Source organism: Lipophrys pholis (genome assembly GCF_963383615.2).
Source record: "Lipophrys pholis genome assembly, chromosome: 15".
Taxonomy (NCBI): Eukaryota; Metazoa; Chordata; class Actinopteri; order Blenniiformes; family Blenniidae; genus Lipophrys; species Lipophrys pholis.
In genome coordinates, this window is record NC_137642.1 from 15,130,285 (window position 1) to 15,150,592 (window position 20,308).

Below are 20,308 nucleotides of genomic sequence, written 5' to 3' on the forward strand. Positions count from 1 at the left end.
ATAGAAGAGGAATGGATAAATCCAAAAAGAGAAGCACAGAAGAACTTATTTACATCTGAAATCATCCGTGAATACCTTTCAGTTGAAACTGATAGCAAAAGGACTCTTTGAGGCCTTATAGTTGTAAATCACAATCCAACCACAGATTTTTCAGCAACAGCCAATTTGTTTTCTTTTGAACCCAGAAGCTTATTTACCAGTCGCCTTGCCTGCTTGACATTTCTAAGGCCTGCAGCTGATTACATTTAATCCAAGTAGTCTGGCACACTGCTTCCTAATTAGCTGCTCGCTCAGAACATGGCCGGAACTGGTTAAGCCATCAGTGACAGTTAAAAATAAAGCATGCAAGGAGAGATATAAAAGCTGAGTGGTTGTTAAGGAAAATGATTGTACTCAAGGAAAGAGTCTAACCTCTGTTATAAAAAGATTGGGCAAACTTTGCGCAAAAAAAAAAAAAATAGACAAAGGTGTGATTTTCAGACTGTAATGAAGTTAAACTGTATGATTAGAAGATCAGGAAAAAAAAAGAATATTTTAATTACTGTGCTTATGCAATAAGCAAATATTTCCAGGCTTTCTTTGGACGAGACGTAGAAACGGGAAGATGGTAACACAGCACTGCATAGCCAACCGATGTCATTTTAACCCCCCCCCCCCATCCAGCTCGCTCAGGTTTGGTCCTGTAGTGTATTTCACAATCTGGCTTTAAGTCCTGACACACTCAACTGTCAGTCAGATAAGCCCTGACATTGCACTACATGAACAAGGTTTTTTTTTTTTCTCTCTGTTCAAAGCTGAAATCTGTTGCCACTTCAGTAATGGAAAATTGTCTCTTACACCGTGGCACTTCTTAGTGACGGATAGAATTCATCATTTTCCGGCATCTCAGGATTTTTTTTATTTATTTTTTTGCTTTGGAATTTTGAGCCATGGTGTATAGAAAGGCCAATTTAATTTCAAGCTCTGCCCAGAAACCCCACTGTACGCCGTCATAGATCATAACTCAGGATGCATTACTCAAGCCCTTGCAAGGATTCATTTTAGAAGGCTTTAGTTTTCACAGAACAACAAGCATTGGAATACATTTTGCTGGTTTCAGACCTACATGCCCCCCCCCCCTTTTTTTTTTTTTTTTTAATTGTGTGAACAATAATGCCACAGGCCATGGGGATTAGACAGCAAAAATGCTTTCTGCTGTGAAAGTTTGGAGCCCACTGACGATTCAGAAGAGGAATGTGCTCAATGATTCTTCATGCTGAATACCTGCGAAATGTGTAATGCATTGGCATTGATTTTAAGTAATTATAGCAAATATATGATAATAAAGAGCCTGCAGGCAAATAACAACAAGATGTTTTTCGTTTTAATAAAACTTCAGTTCACATCAATCTTTGTTACTTTTCTTCTGGCATTATGACACATGGCTATGCATGGCTAATATTCGCCGATCTTAATCATTACATTTTATGTAAGTTTTCAAAAAAAAAAAAAAAAAAAAGCTATGATGCCATATAATAACTTTTACTCACAGCAATAAATGATTGTAGAGTGAGATTTCTGTCGGACAAATGTGTACATGTGCTGCAGCACAGCATGGCATATTTTGTATATAATGACCTGTATCAGCCACCGCGCAGATGATATCAATCATAGTGTTTGTGCTCAAGCGCGAGGTTGCCGCTGTCAAGAAGGGACTTTCACTACATGTCACTGCTGCTCCGTTATTGATGATAGGACATTTTAAATTAATAACCTGCACTGGGAAGACACCCACCCCAACCACAGCGGTGGAACCAGCAGCTGCTGAGGCAGCTGAGCACCCAACAGAAACCTGAATTCTCACCTCATCTGCAGCCCTCAGTCAGACACAGCCTGTCATCAAGGATCCATCCTCTTAATAAGAAACTCAACCTGTCCAATAAGTGGTGGATTTTCTCATAACATCTCTCTTTGGATGTTCGCAGGCTCGCCACATGTATGTCACTCCATGTCTTCATAGAGGCTTTTTCACAATCTCATTATCATTTATAGATAAATTGACTGGAAGAGTTATGTATAACTGTCAAGGGACAATAATGGGGAAATATACTTACTTTATTGTCTAACAAGAGTGTTGATGCTTGTTTTCTTTTTTTTGCACATTACATTATGGAGTAGACGTCAAAGTAGATAGTGTAAGAACCAATAATGATTTTGTATCAACTGTCAACTTCAATAATTTGGGCCCTTTTAAGTGTAATAAATTCAATAATTTAATTAATTTAATCCAATATTTGGCCAACATAATATCTTGGCAATAAGATAGACAGATAGATTCTTCTTGTAACAAGTAAAACAAGATTTAAAAGTGCAATCCCATCCGTGCATAAAAATAAAATCGATAAAAACAAAACATACACTAAAAGCTATGCATCTGAATCAAATATAAACAGACCTTTATATGTTATTACTGTAACATAAAAAAGTAATTGGGTAAATGTTCCATTAGCATATCTTTGTTATTTCTTAAAATCCAGATACATGTTCATTTATCGCAAGTTTTTTGATATTATTTTAAGAAATAAAAAAGTAATAACTGCAATCAATAATTTAGAAATACATGACAAACACTGTATTTCTTAGAAATAAATAATTTTGGCATTTTTTTGCTAGTCAAAAATGGATACAATGGACATAACATTTAAGTAAGGGTACAAACTATGGTTATGGGTTATAATTATTATTATTAAAATTATTCTCTTTTCTTCTGTTCAGGAAAGTTGGCTTACTTCATCTTACTTGCCTGAACAGAAGAAAAGAGACTACTTATAAACGAACTAAAGATATAATAACCCTAATTGAACTATTATGTGATCCAGGTAATAAATTATGACATTATTAGTGATTATCACATTATTTGTTGCTACAGACAGTATTTTCAGCACATCAGGAACATGGAAACAGGGAAAAGCAAAGGAGAAGAATTAAATATAATTCATAAGTAACCCTCTAGTAAAGGTATTATTTAGCAAGACAACGGACATGTTGAATGTTAGAAGGTATTACAATCTCTGACTATGTTTCATAAAGAGACACTATGTAACCACAATTAATTTTTTTTTTTCTTTCTATCCAACCTCTCTTCTCAGGACCAAAGTGTGAGACAGAGCTCAATGAGTGTGATTCCAGCCCCTGTCAGCACGGCGCGACATGCTCCGACCTGCGAGGAGACTACGACTGCCGCTGCCCTACAGGTAGGTTAGTCTACGTCCAGAATGACAGCGGTGTGATGGACATTCTAAGTGGTGTTTGTGTTTGGTGTGGCAGCAGGCAGCACAGAAAACTTTGTTTTGTTTTTTTCAAACTTGTCTGCAGTGTTACTCCACCAGGCAACCCCCGTGGTCATCTCTGTATAGACTCAAAGCCAAAGGATATTTACTTCTGCAAGCAGGGTCCCTACAATATGGTACATCCTGCCAGTGAAAATTAAGCAAAAATCAAGATTTATCTCCTATATGAAAATATTCTATATATATATGTTTTGTGATTTATTCATTCTAGTTGAAATTGTATATTACTCTTCAAAATGTCTTCTAAAATATTGAATGCATTGCAGGATTAAAAAAAAAAAAAAGCAGCAGCATCTTACCACGCCAGGGTCTTTGCCACAATATTCACAGTATCAGTTTACAGTCTTGGCCTGTGATTGACAGCTGAGACAAATCACCAAGCAATTTTCCAGAGTTCAGTAATACAACCAAGTTGCGCAAACAACATAATATGAAATTCAGAAATAGTATAATTTTCCAGTAATTGCTTGCTGTGCCTCGCTGGCCCGGCCTGAATATAAATTCACTGATGGATGACGCGCGGGAGCTCTCTGTTGTTGGCAGTGCATCGTTTGTCTGTCTGGCGATGGCTCCTGCCCACTTCAGCGGAACATTTCTCTGCACGCACAGAATAAAGACACAGTGGGCCGAGCCTCTCTGTGTCCAGGTGATGGTTTTTTTTTTTTTTTTCTCACAAGAAACTGCCGGCGATATTTTTAGCACTTGTTCACAGCTCTCATGTTTGAGGCACTTTGGGGAAATGTAACACTGGTGGTAATGAAACTCTGTTTGTTCACTCGTGTTCAATTAAGCACCAACGCACAATACCGGTGTTAATGACACAGAGGTCACAGAGTCTGTTCACCTCATCGGCTGCCAAAGCAAGGAACATTACAGTCGCTATTTTAGGGCGACTTTCAGAGGGGCCGTTGTATTTTCATCAACTGTTGAACTGTGTCAGCCCTTGAAGAATCCAAGGTTCGACTTTGTATAGAGTTAAAAGACAGTTCAAGACTGCTTGAAGCTTTTTTTTTTTTTAACGTTATATTCAGGGCTGCAGAAAAAGAAAAAGATCTCCTCTTCCCGCGTAGTTCAATTCAATCCATTGAAATGGCTGTTTTCCATGAACGTATTCCTACATCGAGAATGTAATAGACTAAATATTCACATTTTAAACAATGGAGCCGGCTGAGTGATTTGTTGATTTGACTCACATTGGTGCATCAGGTTGACCTTGAGTTGAGTCTGTGCCAAGAAGTGCTGAATAGACTAATAACCATTTCGAGGCATATATGCATATATGTACATACGATATTCACTATAAATATTTGATATATTTTTTGGAGTGTATAAATCAAAGCAAAGAGACTTGAAACATTTAAACATTTGCAGCTACTTTCTATGAAATCCTGGGTTTTTGGTATTATAGCAATTTACTTTATAATTGTCCTCCTAAAAACCAGACCTGAAAATGCATTGTAGTCTGTGGGTCTGCCTCAAAAGGGAATGACCACAATTATCAGAAAAAGAAACCGAGAATCCTAGAATAACTATAATTTTGTGATATGATGCAATTCGGGGCATTTTCTGGTTTTAAATGCACTGATATGGGAAGCTGATACATTTTCCCTGAACTTGTACAAATGTATTATCGGTTGTTTTTTTTAAACATGTAAATAGTTTGTGATAGTACCATTTGTCCTGTATTTAAAATACCCCTCAACACTTCCATAAGTTGGCACATAAAAAGGGTGCAGTTACATAAGCCTGTATTATGTGAGTGGGGCACACCCCGGACAGGTTGCCAGTCAATCTCTGAGCTGACACACAGACGGAAAAACAAAGTCATACCCGTTGGGGATTCAGAGTTTCCAGTTCACTTAGCAGGCATGTCTTTGAATTTTTACGGCGAGTGCTGAAGGGAACCTTTGCTGGCACAAACAGAGCTTACGAAGACCAGGTTTGAAGCCAAGGCATTCAGGAAAAACAATTAACTCGGCGATAATAGCATTCAAACCTCACGTCGAACAAACTGTTTTATGAGCAGGCGAAACATTACAGACGGTCACTTTTAACCCTTTTAAGCATAATCACATTGAATTAGCCGGCAGGAATTGTCTTAATATTTGAAAGCATTTAACACAGAAGTTTTTCTTTATAAATGAAGTACTGATTTAAGAAAAAATAAAATAAAATCTCTTGCAAAGTCTGTGGCGTTCAAAGAATGAAGGGCTGCATATAATGAAAATAATACATTTTATTTGTAAAAGCACGTTACATTTTGGAACAAATCTCAAAGTGCTACATGTGAGGATGCAGACATAACAACACTAATAAAATGAAAGATAAAATCAGATAAAAGCAGGCATCAAAGTGTGACGTGTGAGGATTAGGAAATAAAAGCTTATGTCATTGGGGTTATTGAGAGGGAACCTCCCATCACAGATGTCAACTTGAATTAGACCCATAACACCCCAGAGGGCTCAACGGTTATCGTGCACCACCCCCGTTACACCTGCTCAGAGAACCGATAATGACTGTTGCTGTCCATATAGCGGCAAGTCTGTTTATTTAGGTCCTCTAAGGCCTTAATGTAATGACTGAATTTCTCCTGTCAGATTGTGAATATAAACGGTAAATCAAAACTGCCCATTTTGATTCTAAGCTAAAAAGCTCCTCATGATATAAGATGATTATACAGCTGCTAGAAAGTACTGTTTGACCACTGACTTAACACTGATATTTGCCATATCTCCTATTTCCCACTTGAGATTGATGTCCATACTTTGCACACAAGCTGTTGCCTTTTCTTTTTCAGCTCGAGCCATCCGTTGCTCTTTTCAGATGCCTCTGAAACTGCTTTTGCAGCCAGTTGTAATCCCCGATCATGAATCCCTAACTCCCTGAGTAAACTGGTACTTGATGTGGCCACAGATCCATGGAAACAAAATTCCACAGGGCGTACCCTGCTTTTGTAGAGTTGCTACTAAATCTCATCTATAATCTCAGTAAACCTAAGCCTCTTCCACTCATACATCTCATCTGCTGCATCTTTGTATGGTGAAGTGAGTTCTGCCATGGAAGAAAATAGTCCAGAGTGCTGGACCACGCTAAGCAAAGTCTTAAGACATGGTGGGACTTATAAGACACTATAGCTGCTTTCCTTTTCAATCCCTACCTGCCATTGAATGTACTGCACTGTGTCAGTAATGCTTTTATATCCTACGCAACTCTGTGAGGACGCATGACACTAGTTTGAACTTACACAACCACTAACATTTTACACCGTGCGCACCTCATGAGAAGCACCTTCTTAGCATGTGATTGGACTGCATTTCTGCCTTCAGATCTCCCTTAAGTCGTCTTTCCATAATTTCAACAAGGTGCTGTGAAAACTTTCCCGTGAGATTTTTGTCCATATTGACATAACACGGTATTGTGCTGTCTGCTGCACATCCGTGTCCCATTCCACCACACCTCTAATGCTATTAGATTGAAACTCGGTGACAGTGGAAGCTATTTGGAGTGCAGTGAAGCCGTTTGAGCTCTGTAACATGGTAAAATGACCTGCTGGAAGTTGTCATCTGTAGAGCGGTAAACTTGGGTCATGAATGGCCGGACATGGTTTAACAACAACACTCGGGAAGGCCGTGGCGTTTTCATCACGCTCAGTTAACTGAGACCTCAAGTGTGCCAAGAAAAAAAAATCCCCCATTCTTAACATCAGCAACAGCAGCTTGAATCGTTGATACAAGGCACCGTGGGTGTTGTTTGCACCCGTTTTGAACTCTACCATCTGAATGCCGCAGCAGAAAACAAGATTTTATTGGACCGGGTAAAGTTTGTCAGTTTGTCTGTTTGAGCCTGTGCAAACTGTAGCATCAGTGGCTTGTGCTTAGCTTACAGTGGGACCCAGTGTGGTCTTCGGCTGCTGTCATACCGTCAGCTTCAAGGTTTACCGTGTTGCCGTCATAAAAAAAAAAAAGAAAAACTGCTGCTCTCTGGATTTTTTTTTTTTTTTACCATTCTCTGTGAACCCTATAGATAGTTGTGTGTGAAAATCCAGGAAGGTCAGCAGTTTCTGGAAAACTAACAAATGTTCCACATTCATCATCCTCAATTTGAATTTTTGCAGCTCATCTTGTTTGAACACATTGGTGATTTCTAATTATTGGACAGGTTTTCCTGTTGGAACACGAAAAATAGTTTTTTTCAATTTTTTTCAACCACAACCTATGATGATGATTATAAATATAAATGAGTGATAAGGAAAGGAAAAAAAATCATGAAACTGTAGAATATGTAAAGCACTGATGCTGTTGTCAGACTGATTTTAGATCTTCATACAAGATCTCAGTGAGATCTATTAAACAATCTTCCGTACCCCTTTATGCAGTTAAAGGTGCTGGAGCCAATCCCAGCTCACAACAATGGAAAAAGGCAGGGTACACCCTGAACAGGTCACCTGTCCTTCACAGATCAGTCAGATAACCTATCTTCAATGTTTTCTTTCAGGTTTTCAAGGAAAAAACTGTGAAGTTGACCTTGATGCTTGTGCTTTCCTCAACACTACGTGTCCACCTCAGACCGAATGTTTGGATCTCCCCGTTGGCCTTGAGTACACCTGCCGGGCACCTTGTCCTCAAAACCTCAAAGTGGGTTCACCTTGTCAATGGTTTTTTTTATTGATCAAAGAAGCAAGGAATTCTAACAATAAATACAAGAAACAAGAAAACGGTAGTCACACAGGGCTACAATCGCACTCAGACCAATGTTACATGATGAATTCAACAGGGTGATACAGCTATGGGTTGAACTGTGTTGCCTAACTTTTTGGATGTTTAAAAAAAAAAAAGTTAGGGGCTGTGACACATCTTCCAAATGTCACCTCAGACTGAAACATAACATTGAGAAGGTATCAAATATTAATTCAGTGTCAGTATTTCTAAAATGTGGGATAATCCTTTGTTATACACGGGGATAAAAATAAGCATAAGTCCCACAGGAAGATTGACAGCAAATGCGCTAATCCATAAACACAGCAGTCAGATGCTGTTGAAGCTGTACAGTATGGTGATCGGGTGGCGGGAGGAAAGTTGTACTAAATTCTTGACTAATGAGGGACATTTTGGATCGTTTGTTTTGAATTATTCTGTTTGAAGCACAAACCAGTGAAAACATTTGAGCTATTTAAAGATTCACATCTATTGCTTGACGGCATGCATACAAAACACCTGCTGAATGATGATTTACATCTTTTTTTAGTTTGATCATTATTGTCTACTTTTATTTAATTTTTTTTCCTTCAAACCTATTCATAAATCATCTCTATTTACTTTTGCCATGTTGGAGGAACACAAAGGTGAAATTGTGGCATTAGCAGGATTTCTACCTTTTCAAAAAAGGGCAGTACGCGTTCATGGCTAAAAGGGGCTTTGTCACATCAGGACAAGTGTTTCTGAAGAATTCCGATACATGTCTATATAAAAGTGTTTCTGTCCTCATGAATGAATTTTTCTATACAAAAAGGCAACTGAACCTGAACAGAAGAGCTACTTTAGATGACAGATGGAGAAGATCACTTACTGTGGAGCTGGCCCTTGCACAGAAATGCCATGATGTCTGCATTATACAACTCTCCCTAAGCCAGCCCCTCCTCTGTCCCTTTGCTTCCTTTTACCATATAAATGCACGCATGCAGCACACACGCACTCACTAACGCACACACATACACGCAGAGCAGATAGCAGGCTGCTATCTTTTGTGTTACAAAGAGCTCTCGGGAGGTTGAGCCCTCAATTGACCATTGATCATGTCTTGTATTACATGATGTAGACGCTACATGGAATACTGAGTGAATCCAATGCAAAGCATGAATCGGTATTCATGACTGTGTCATGTGGCGGTAATGAAGCTCATTTTTAGGCAGCCTGAAGCAAGGAATGATTAGGGCTTGCATTGTAAAGTAATGGTTGTATTTTCAACTACACCGAACTCAGATTAATCTGAAGTATTTCCATACAAAAGACAGAAGTTGCATAAGCTGTGACTTTCCATGACGTACGTGTCTCATCAATGTGTCTTCTCCCAACAGCCATGTGCCAACAGGGGACGCTGTGTATTGAATAGCGCCAGCAGCTACACCTGCATCTGCTCCCCTGGTTGGTCTGGTCAGGACTGCCGTGTAAATGTCAACGATTGCATCCAGCATTGGTGTCAAAATGGAGCCACTTGTGTGGATGAGATTGATGGCTATAGGTGAGTTTTCAAATCTCAATTGTCTTCAGGGCATCCTTGCACCAGAATGTCAATGATTGTAAAAGCCGTGGCATTCACTGCTCTCTTCCTTTGGGACAGAGAGACTTCTTCTTACTCTATACAGTGTTAAGATATTCTCTTTAATCTGTTGCTAGTTGCCTGTGTCCCAGAGGATACACCGGTGTCTACTGCGAAGAGGACATTGATTACTGTGTTGGCCATCGCTGCTCTGAACATGGCGCCTGTGTGGACCAGCAGTATGACTTCACCTGCCGCTGCACACTTGGATTTGAAGGGCCGCTCTGTGAAGTGGAAACAAACGAGTGCAACAGCTTCCCCTGCTCAAACGGTGCCACCTGTGTGGATCTAATCACTGATTATAGGTGCTCCTGCCCCCCAGGCTTTGAAGGTGCGAGCCCATCTCTCATAGCCATTATTGTGGCCCGCGACAAGAATATCAAACTATGAAGCTGATCTTCTTCTTTTTTTCTTTTTTTTGGGGGGGAAAATATGAAGGAAGTGAGAGCATAACATGTGCATATTAGTGAGCAGATAGATTATATATTTCAATTATTATACAGCCTGTATATTGGCAAAGTGTTGGGATTTATGTTCTTGATTAATGCAATTATGTATTCTCGAGCATTAAAAAACTATACATTTCTTTCATTTCAATTTAGCAACGCATAATGTAATAACCATTTCAGCTTCATATATTTAAATTGTAAATCATGTTTGAAAGTGTAACACTGGTAATCGCATTCAAAATACCGAAAAGCAAACAATCATTTTCATGTGACCACAGATGCCAGATCCACAAGGTTTCGGGACTTGTCTGGGGGTGCAAAATCACCCCAAAAAATTAAACACGTGGTGGACGTACTGCCAGTAGCACTGAAAGAAAACGAGGCTATTTTACTGGAGTCGGCATGTTTAGACCGCATCACCGATCACATCAGAGTACGGCTACATTTCAGGGGCACCAGTGATTTTACAGGTAGAACGTTGAGAATATTTATGCCTCTTGTTGAAATAGGAAAAAAAACACAAGACCTCATAAATATTATAAGATCTATCTGTAGAAATACAATATTTCTACAGATAGACCTCATAAAGATTATAAGATCTATCTGTAGAAATATTGTATTTTTTGACAAAATGAAAAAAGGTTGTCGTATTTCAACTTGTTTGTAAAAGAAATGTGGATGGAGCAGTGTGTTATAAATTCAGGTGTCAGGGAATACACAGTGATCCACATGAAGCGCCACCATATTTGGATGAAATATGTTTGATATACATCATTGATGATTTCTTACTGAATTACATTGTTATTGATGGCGTTTGGGATCCAGAGACAAGTAGAAGACTCCATGTTGAACGTATGAATAGTATTATTGTCTTAATTCTTCAAATTGTATTCAGGTTTTAAAAGTGGAATTGGTATAATAGTAAATACTCTGCCGCCAGTGACCTAGAGGTTGGTGCATTAAGCTTGTAACCTGAGGTTCGCACACTCTTAAGTCCCTGAAGGGAATTGAGGAAATGCACTGTAGTAAAATGTATTATTTATCCCTTTTCCCTCCTTTCCTAAAAATGGTCATTTTGGTCCTGATTATCAAAGGCCAGCTGAGTATCATGCTACTCACAGAGGCTGTAGTATATGTGTCCTGTAAAGAGCTTTAGTCAGTACCTACATTAATTATGTGGGTACCTCTCAGTGAGTGATTAACAGAGCGCTTGCCAGCGCATGGGGTCATGATGGCAAAAGTCACAACTACCTTTGGTGTAGACAGCGGTGCAGATGGAGGAGCAGTGCCCGAGGACGTCGGGCTGTTGGCTCTCCATGAGCTCTGTGGCTCATGGAGAACTAAGAGGTCTGAAATATTGCCAGAGGCCAGACCTAGTGTAGCTTTAAATTTGTCAGTAAAATCTTCAATCAATTCCACATCTAACACTTGCCCCGAGGATACTAAAACCGAGGTTGCACCATTTATGCATGCATACAAGCTGCAACATGCTGAACACATAATCATTCAATCACATTTTGAGCCAGTGGAATCAGAAGTAATCAGCCGCCTCATGAAATAAAATGTTGCCAATAAACCAATTGGTTTATTGGCGACATTGACCACGTCTTATTGAAGACGTGGTCTGAAGACAGTGGACATAATTCTGTGCTGCTGTGTGTGTTCAAGTCTTGTTGTTGCTGTGTTGCTCACAAACAGAAGTTTGTACACAATAAGTGTTAGTTTTCCTCCAATTGAGATTATTATTAGAAAATCTATGTTACCCACTTTTCAATGTAAGATTAAGCAAAGTTTGTTCTTCTACATTCATCCTGCAGGTAGGACGTGCTCTGAGAATGTAAACGATTGTTGGTCGCAGCCTTGTCTAAATGGAGGCTCTTGTATGGATCAGATAAACGACTACATTTGTCACTGTCCTCTTGGTAAGTACCATCTACTTGCATATTATTGGGCACGTTTACAAAAATATCATGCTATTAATTTTCCAAATACTGTACCCTGGGAGTACATGAAAGTGTATTTCTCTTACCAGTACATGCAACTTGTTTGTTCACTTTGACATTTCACTACAATGCCCTTCAGACAAAAGACAAAGAAAGCTCTTTGTTTGCTACAGTTTTTAGAAAGTGAGAATGCAGGCTTTCACACAAGCTCCACACAGGAAAAATATATGTGATAAATCTGCATTATGGATTGAGGTCAGAATCAAAATAGTTATTTCTTTTTCTCTATTTATCCTTTAGAATCGAGGTTAACATCAATGTCTACAGATTTGTAATAAAAAGCACTTTTCTTTATCTTGTTAACGACTAATAGATGCAAACATGACTTCACCTACCATGATTTATTTTAGATTTTGTTGTCGGCTTGTCCCTTTAATCGAGTGACAACATGTTTCTCACATTTCTGCATGTCTGACAATTATTTATAACGCATGTTCCAGAAAGGATCCATAATCAGTCCATGGTGGAGGAAGGTGTTCCCCCCCCCCCCCCCCCCCCCCCCCCCCCCGGTAATAAAATACTTAATCACGGCTTGATTGCGCTCGTCAGGAAGCAGCATCCAGTCCACTTGGCATCACAACTCCAATGTCACATTCAATTGTAAACAGCCACAATCCACAGATTGAGATTTACAGACAAATATTTACCATAGGTGTTGACAGAACATGGAAAGGCATGTGGCATAGGGCAATTGGTCGAGTTTGGTATATTACACTTTTGATGTATTCCCAAAAGGATAACACAGAAGTATTAGATGTTATATATATGTTTGAATACACCTACCATCCCATTGAAACCATACACATTGATTTTGTCTAGCAGCTTAATTTTGTGATGGAACATCCAGTGTCCAGTCCAATTTGATGTGCTTTCCTTGACTCGACTTCCCAGCACAATTAGGACAAATGTAGTTAAAGTCATCAAAACATTTACTCGCTCGAAACACGTGCAACGCCTTTCATATGGTGTATTTTTATGACATTATGGGAAGAGGAAATGCATCACTGTAAATAATCAGCTTATGCCATTTTCTGTCTTTTGGACAAATTAGATTTAGGCAAAACCAGAACCCCAATGTGTGACTAAAGCCTCCATTAATGCTTTAATCACACTGACAGATTTATAGACAGGTGTTTTTGATCACTTTATCCTTTCCGAAATTCAATTACATGAATGGTCTGTCAAGTTTGTGTTTCCTCCCACAAAAACACAGGAATACGATGAGTAATTTCAAACTCTTCATTCTCAAAGCTTTCTGCCATTGTTTTCCCTTTCGTCCCCACAGCACATTATTTTTATGTTGTACACTTTGACTTGTATTGTTTCTCACTTCTTTTTTTTTTTTTTTTTTTACACCTGAAAACTATTAATGGTTTCCAAAGTGGAAGGCCAGCCTCTCCTGAGGGTTTCCTGGACTCAGCAGCTGGGAAAATGTTGGAGTCAAGAGTGACGCCTCATTCTCAGCATGATTTTTTGTCTTTTCGCACAATTAATGATAATATAAAGGAATAAGCGGAACTTAAAATTAGATTTGTTTTTAGTCTATTTCATAAGAACACATTTCATAAGAGATTTTTTTTGGGGTGAAATAGGAAAAGATAAATAAAAAAAAACTCCTGAATTATAAATGTAACATTTTAGACAGTTACAGACTACATGTAAAGACTTATTTCAAATGGAAAGCATTCAACGAGCAGAAGAATAAATATCGTTGCTATTGTCTATGGATCCCAACAGCCAGCAACAATGGTATATTATGTGGGGGAAAAAAAACAAACAAAAAAATTTGACTTTGCAGCGTGGCTTAACTTGTTCTTTATGAACCTGTTTGCAACTGCAACTTCACATGTTCAGTAAATGTGATGTTTTATTCAAGCCATCAGGTAATTAAAGTTTAAAAGTGATTCCAGGAGCATGTTATACTATGTCAGTGTAACATGCACCCTCACCTCCATTCACAGATTTCTTCAAATAAATTTTGCAAAGCTATAATAAACTTCAAAATCAACCTTTTCTAAAGCAGGCATGGTAGATTTTTTATTTAAGCGGACTAATGCGGGGGGGGGGGGGGGGGGGGGGGGGTTCATGGATGTTTAAAAAATGAGAATATGATTGTAATTTGTGAATGTTTTCTGATCTGCCCACATCGCCTCTTCCTGGCCGATCATAGTTTCTCCAGAATAAAGTCTTTTTTTTTTTAAAAACTGCTCTCAAGTTTTTAAAATTTCTATGAGAGTTCCATTTTGAACACATTAACATGAAGACTGGAAGCTATATGTTGAATATCAAAAAGTCAACTATTGGGACACTGACAGAGCTTTAATCAGTTTGAGGGTATTCAGATCCAAATCAAGTGAACACTGTTGGAATTCTGTATTTTGTATGCCTTTTAATTAAACCTGAGGTACTTAAGGAAACCAGTAAATGCATAGATACAATTACCACTTTTAATATTGGTTCCAAATGTTTGAATCCACAGACCCACCAATTTGCTTGGTTTCCTTCGTTCTGACAGCACTTTAACTTCAGTTGTGTCCATTCATGTTCAATTTCACTGCAGAATATTTCGTTTCAAAGTCTGGTTGCTTTTGCTGTATGCTTTGTACAGTAAAACCCTGTTTGATTTATTTGATTTGATTTATTTATTTATTTATTTATTAAAATTAGATTAAACAAATAGAAAAGAAAAGAAAAGGAAAAAAAATTCCCCAAAAAAATTCAATGTTCAATGTTCTAAAGCATTTGGCTGAATTTCAGCAGGTTATTGCTCTAAATGATTCAGAATTCTCTCCCCTGCTTTTGTCAGCTGTCATCCATAAATACAAAAGTACAGTAAGTTCCAATGGCCACTCGTACAGACTCCATTAGACTACCACCAGGCTTCACCGAGGTGGTGGTGTGCTTTAGAGTTTGAGCCAATCCTTCCCTTCTCTATACCTTTTCTTTTTATTTTTCTCTTTCATTTATTTTGGTATAAACTGGTATTTCTCTCATCTGTCCAGAAAATGTTGTTTCAGAACTGCAAAAAGCTTTCCCAGATATCTTTGTTAAGCTTTCATTCTGTTTTTGATCGACTTTGACACAAATGGTGTGACCTCCTGGAGAGTGGTCTTGATCTGGTCACCTATTGTGAAGAATTTTTCTGGAACGGGGAAAGCATTCTGTTGCCATGTTCATTCTGTTCAGCCTTCTGGTTTTCTGTGAGTTTTATTTTTAAAATCCTAATGGCTTATATAAATATTTGGATATCATATTGAGTTTATCTCAATAGATTTCAATTAAGTAGATAAGGTAAATCTTCATTAATCCCACAAGTGAGAAATTGCACATTTACCATATCAGAGTTGGAATCAGGTCTCTAAACAGTTGTTCACAAATTCCAAAGAATGGAACTGCCCACTTGAAAATCATAAAATCCTCTGGGGCCAACCAACACTAATATCCACTAATATCCACTATTTGATCAAAACATGAGAACAATTTTCCTCAGACATTTGTTCAATACGGGAAAAAATTACCAGGCATATTTTTCAACAAAATCATTATGCTTTTCATCACTGCTGGGATGCAGGTGGGAGTATTTAAAGAGTCACAAAACATAAAAGGACGATACGACCTGCGTTTCAATGTTTTGTTGAAGTCTGTTTTTCACTCAAACGCAAGATGTAGTTTAACATTGGGTGGCACAGCCTACAGTGGGAAACCTGTTTTTAAATGTTTTCAATAGAAATATGCACTTATGAGATGTTTTAATAATTCTAAACTCCCATCCATCCATCAATCCATTTTCTTTCCCGCTTAGTCTGTTTGGCGTCGCGGTGGCAGTATAGACAGCAGAGAAGCTCTGGCTTCCCTGTCCCCCGCAACTTACTGCAGCTCTTCTGGGGGGGACCCCGAGCCGCTCCCAGGCCAAGCCAGAGATATAAACTCTCCAGCGATTCCTGGGTTGACTTCAGGGCCTCCTCCCAGGTGGACGTGCCTGGTAAACCTCTACAGGGAGGCGACCAGGGGGCATCCTAATCAGATGCCCGAACTGCCTCAATCCTAAACTCTATTACAAAATTTAAAACCTTTCAATGCATTTCTTAAAGTTTACGCCTCTCGGGTTTGACCATGACCCACACTTTGGTAGCCACTGCTGGAGACCTTTTATCTGCCGTTTTTAAATGAACTAATGAGATAATAACACAATAAGAACAACCACAACAGCTAATTCTCCCATTATGTTGGTCCCTTTCAAAGGTAGAGAGGCATGTATAGGAAAAAGTCAGTGTATGTCACTACATGCAGTTTGCATATTCACAGAACACACTTTATTGTATTGACGGATAAAAATGTCATTTTTTTGCAAAAAAAAAAAAAAAAAAGTTAAAATATAAAAAGAGTGAGTCCTGCCTTTGTTTCCCTTCAGTGGAGATAGACGGAGCCACAAGTAACTGTCTGATAGAATAGGGTGTCCCATTTGGAGATAGTGACACTGTAAATGTGACATTCCTTCATGCAACATTAACCCCGGAGTGAATTGCATGCACAATTGGTTATTAAACACTTCTGAAACACTCTGTTGGAGGCAATAGCTGTCCATTAACTAGTCAAGGCAATACATAATATGATGGGGAAAAGGGTAGTTGGAAGGTCATCAAACATCAGGATTAATGTGTTGATGTGAGAGTAGAGGCTCTGGATACAGGTAAGAATCTAAAAAAGCAAAGCCTGCTTTAACCGAAATGGAATATTTAATATAAATGGTTTTCTACGTTCACATCCTGTTGTATACATGGAACACAATGTAATATATGAGCTTTTGGTCTTCGTGTCTTTTAACCACATCACCTATCTGGTGCAGGTTGCGTGTGTTGTCTGTGAACAAAAAGCAAAATAATCCATTGTTTGTGCAAACACATGTAATGAGTATTGGTCGGCCCATCTGTCTGTGCCTTATTTACAACAATAGATATTGACACGTGTATCTATCAGTGACATGCAGATGTTGCTTTGATGGGGGCAGATAAATGTGATATAGATCAGTCTTGTATGGTAGGTCTCTGTCAATGATTCACTCAATTAGCATACTGCACAGAAGGTAGATTGCAGTGGGAAGAATCAATACCCCCATTAATCTGCTAAAGAAAAGGTGTCTTTACCCAATAAAACATAGAGCCATGAAGACGTTCCACATATTGTGTGCCACTGTTATTTCACACATTCAGGCCTTGTTTCTCATTTCCTAAAGGCTGGCTGAGTTCTGTTGTTGCATTGTTAACTTAATTTTGTCTTCAGGATTCAGGGGGAAAGATTGCTCCCTGGATATTGACCTTTGCTCACTTGGAATGTGCAGCGAGCATACATTAATATGCTCCGAGACCAAGGATGGACAGAATGTCTCCTGCACATGTGAGAGAGGTGAGCGAGACCTTTAACAGGTAGAGGAAGAAGAGTACAAGGAGAGAATGAGAATCACTGCTGCACTCGCATTTACTGACTCCCATGAAGTTATTTCTGCTGTATGATGATGTAGACAGATATTCTCACTAGTCGGCTACAAAATAGAACATATTTATAAAGGACCCCCACCCACCCTGGACTTCATGTTGCCCTCCTGAAGTTGATTTACTCCAATAAGCTGATGCCTAAAATAAAAAAAATACATATATTTTAATATTGTAGGTCAAATCCTTCTGATCTACCGTCATACGGATCATCGTTATGAAGGTGATCATGTCTGCAGTCACTGCTAAAGGTGACATGAATAACACAAGAGTGGAAGAGCCTTGAGGTGCTTTGAGGCTTGCCCGCAGTCTCTGGGCTTCAGAGTCTTGCAAGTCAGATCTGGATCTGCCCTAAGTGACAGTGTGTCGGTGTAGTGCTGGCTGTACATGCACAGGAAGCTGTGCAGGGTGTTTCTGCATGCCGTCGGGGTGCCGGAAAAGAAACATTTTGCTCGCCGTGCTGACCATAATTCAGTCGACGGTACTCCACAGCAGCTCCGGTGTCTATTTTCAAATGAATGGCTATTACACGGAAGTTCATGTAACTCAATCAATAACCGTAACTTCATTACTCTGGTTGCATTTATGCTCGGTGGATGTCAAAGTGAAGGATCGTGAGTGATTTCTTATGTAAATCAAAGCAACCTGCGGCGAGCTGCTCTCCTCAGATCACTTCTCAAGGGCAAACTGCAGAGATGCCGTCTCTGTCTAGATGGTTCAGGTCGGCTGTCTTGGCATCCAGATTATCTAATGCCTGCCAACTTAAGGTGTTGCAAAACATGTTACTCATACCCTCTCTTGCTATACTTTGTATCCCACGCTTTCAACTTTTTGACCTACTATTTACTTCCACTCTTGTTTTTCCTCCATTTCGATGTTGATTAAACTGTTGAAGAGCAGATTTTGCTGGACAATAAATGCTTTTTCATACATAAAAGACACTCTGACAATACTTTGATTTAGTTTCTGATTAGCATATTTAAAAGTGGGATTTCTCCAGAGCAAGACTTGTTTGTGCCCAAAGAGCTCCAATATTTGTTTCATGAAAAGCTCTTCTTGGCAGGTTTTTGCAGTACAGTTGTTTTTTGTTTGGCTTTTCTTTTTTGTACCGTGCCACTGTTGTATTTGTGTGGCAAAACAGCTTATCCAGCAGCGCAACCAACTCTGTGGTGACTTTTTTTTTGTAGCCATTGTTTGCGGTGGTCTTACTTGTTAATGATCATCTTTACACTCCTCTGCCTGCTTTAGTCTTTGGCCCACTCATAATGAACCCTCTTTAAGTGTGATATTAACCCACACGCTGCCCGTGTAGCACCGGCAATAATGTGCTCTAAACACTTGGATGTTTCTGCTCTTTAATAGCCTGTGTGTGTGTGTGTGTGTGTGTGTGTGTGCGAGTGCGTTTACACGTGTGCACCGGTGCATGTTATTTGTTTCATGTGGTTCTCTTTGTGTATAGATTGACTTTGATCTTGAAAATCACTGGATTTGGCTTGTTTAATGTAATAAATCAGAAGGGCAATGACTGGCTCTTATTAAACATGATTAAATGATCCAGTGAGCTGAGTCTGCATGTGCCCATTGAGCGCTTTGAATCAATACAAGCTTTGAAAACCAGCTTTTGTTTGTGAAAACAAAGTCATGCTGATCCTAATTGGCCGAGGAATGAAACCAGCTGAAAACAGTGATTCCTCCTTTATTTTTCCCCTGCAGGGTTTGGAGGTTGGTTTTGCGAAGTAAATTTCAACGAGTGTGAGTCAAAGCCATGTCTAAACGGTGGTAGTTGTGTCGATGGCGCCGGCCCGTATCAGTGCTTGTGCGCCGAAGGTAAGTTTTCAGTACAGTTGCATCCCGTGATAGATTGAGGCGATACGATGAAGTGGTTGTCTTAAGTTTGCAACCAACTCATCGGAGCCCTGATGGTGTGCCTCACACTTTATTGAAAAAGCCACACTCGAACACTTTTAACGCTCGCGCATTTTGTACTCTGCTGTTTGAAGACCTTTCCGTTATTCTTGTGGATAAATGGGCAAACAATGATGACAACCTGGAATTATTTCCTACGCAGCAGCAGTTCAAATCTCAAAGCAAAGGCCCGTCTATTTGTTCCCACGGTTTCAGAAACATTCAAGAAAAAAAAACCTCTCAAACTATCCCAAAACATATTGTCGGCATATTGAAACTTTACTAACAGGACAACCTTGCAATGATTATTATTGATATCAATTTTCCAGACTTGCTTTTTGTTGTAATTTTTTTTTAGACAGTGTAAGTACAGTATACACTCTCCCCTTCGTTTAAAAAAAAAAAAAAAAGTATATCTTAAAATCTTTTTTCAGATCGTTAATGTGAGCAGGGTTGACATCCCAGTCTTCACAGTCCGCCTTTTGTCTGGTTGAAGTTGTAAAGTAAACTAATCATGAGTTTGTTCCCATTCTCTACTCAACCAGTGTGACCCCATAGTTATTTTTTGTTATCCTTTATATTCCTGCTGCTCAAAGAGAATAATTGATTGTGCCTGTAATCATTACAACAATTAGTACAGAAACTTCATCTACCGCAAACCAATCCCGCTGACATTCTCAACACAAGAACTCATTAATGCATGAAATGAATTGTTAACCCCCCCCCCGGACTCCTCTCTACTTCAGTGTGTCTTTTCTGTTTATCAGCATAATCGAGAAGCATCACTCCCAAATGTAGAGATTGAATTTCACACAAAG

The 20,308-nt window shown here is 39.0% G+C and overlaps 1 protein-coding gene across 1 annotated transcript in view; it reads left to right on the top strand.

The window, feature by feature from the left end:
- The window catches only part of eys (eyes shut homolog), a gene marked incomplete at its 5' end in the record, with an annotated part of 173,350 nt that overhangs the window by 13,409 nt on the left and 139,633 nt on the right, over nucleotides 1-20,308 (top strand). The window contains 7 exons of the mRNA XM_080481589.1: nucleotides 3,129-3,233; nucleotides 7,824-7,963; nucleotides 9,403-9,566; nucleotides 9,722-9,975; nucleotides 11,911-12,015; nucleotides 17,377-17,499; nucleotides 19,299-19,412. Coding sequence (XP_080337715.1) covers nucleotides 3,129-3,233; nucleotides 7,824-7,963; nucleotides 9,403-9,566; nucleotides 9,722-9,975; nucleotides 11,911-12,015; nucleotides 17,377-17,499; nucleotides 19,299-19,412 — 1,005 coding nt within the window. The remainder of the gene's footprint in view (nucleotides 1-3,128; nucleotides 3,234-7,823; nucleotides 7,964-9,402; nucleotides 9,567-9,721; nucleotides 9,976-11,910; nucleotides 12,016-17,376; nucleotides 17,500-19,298; nucleotides 19,413-20,308) is intronic.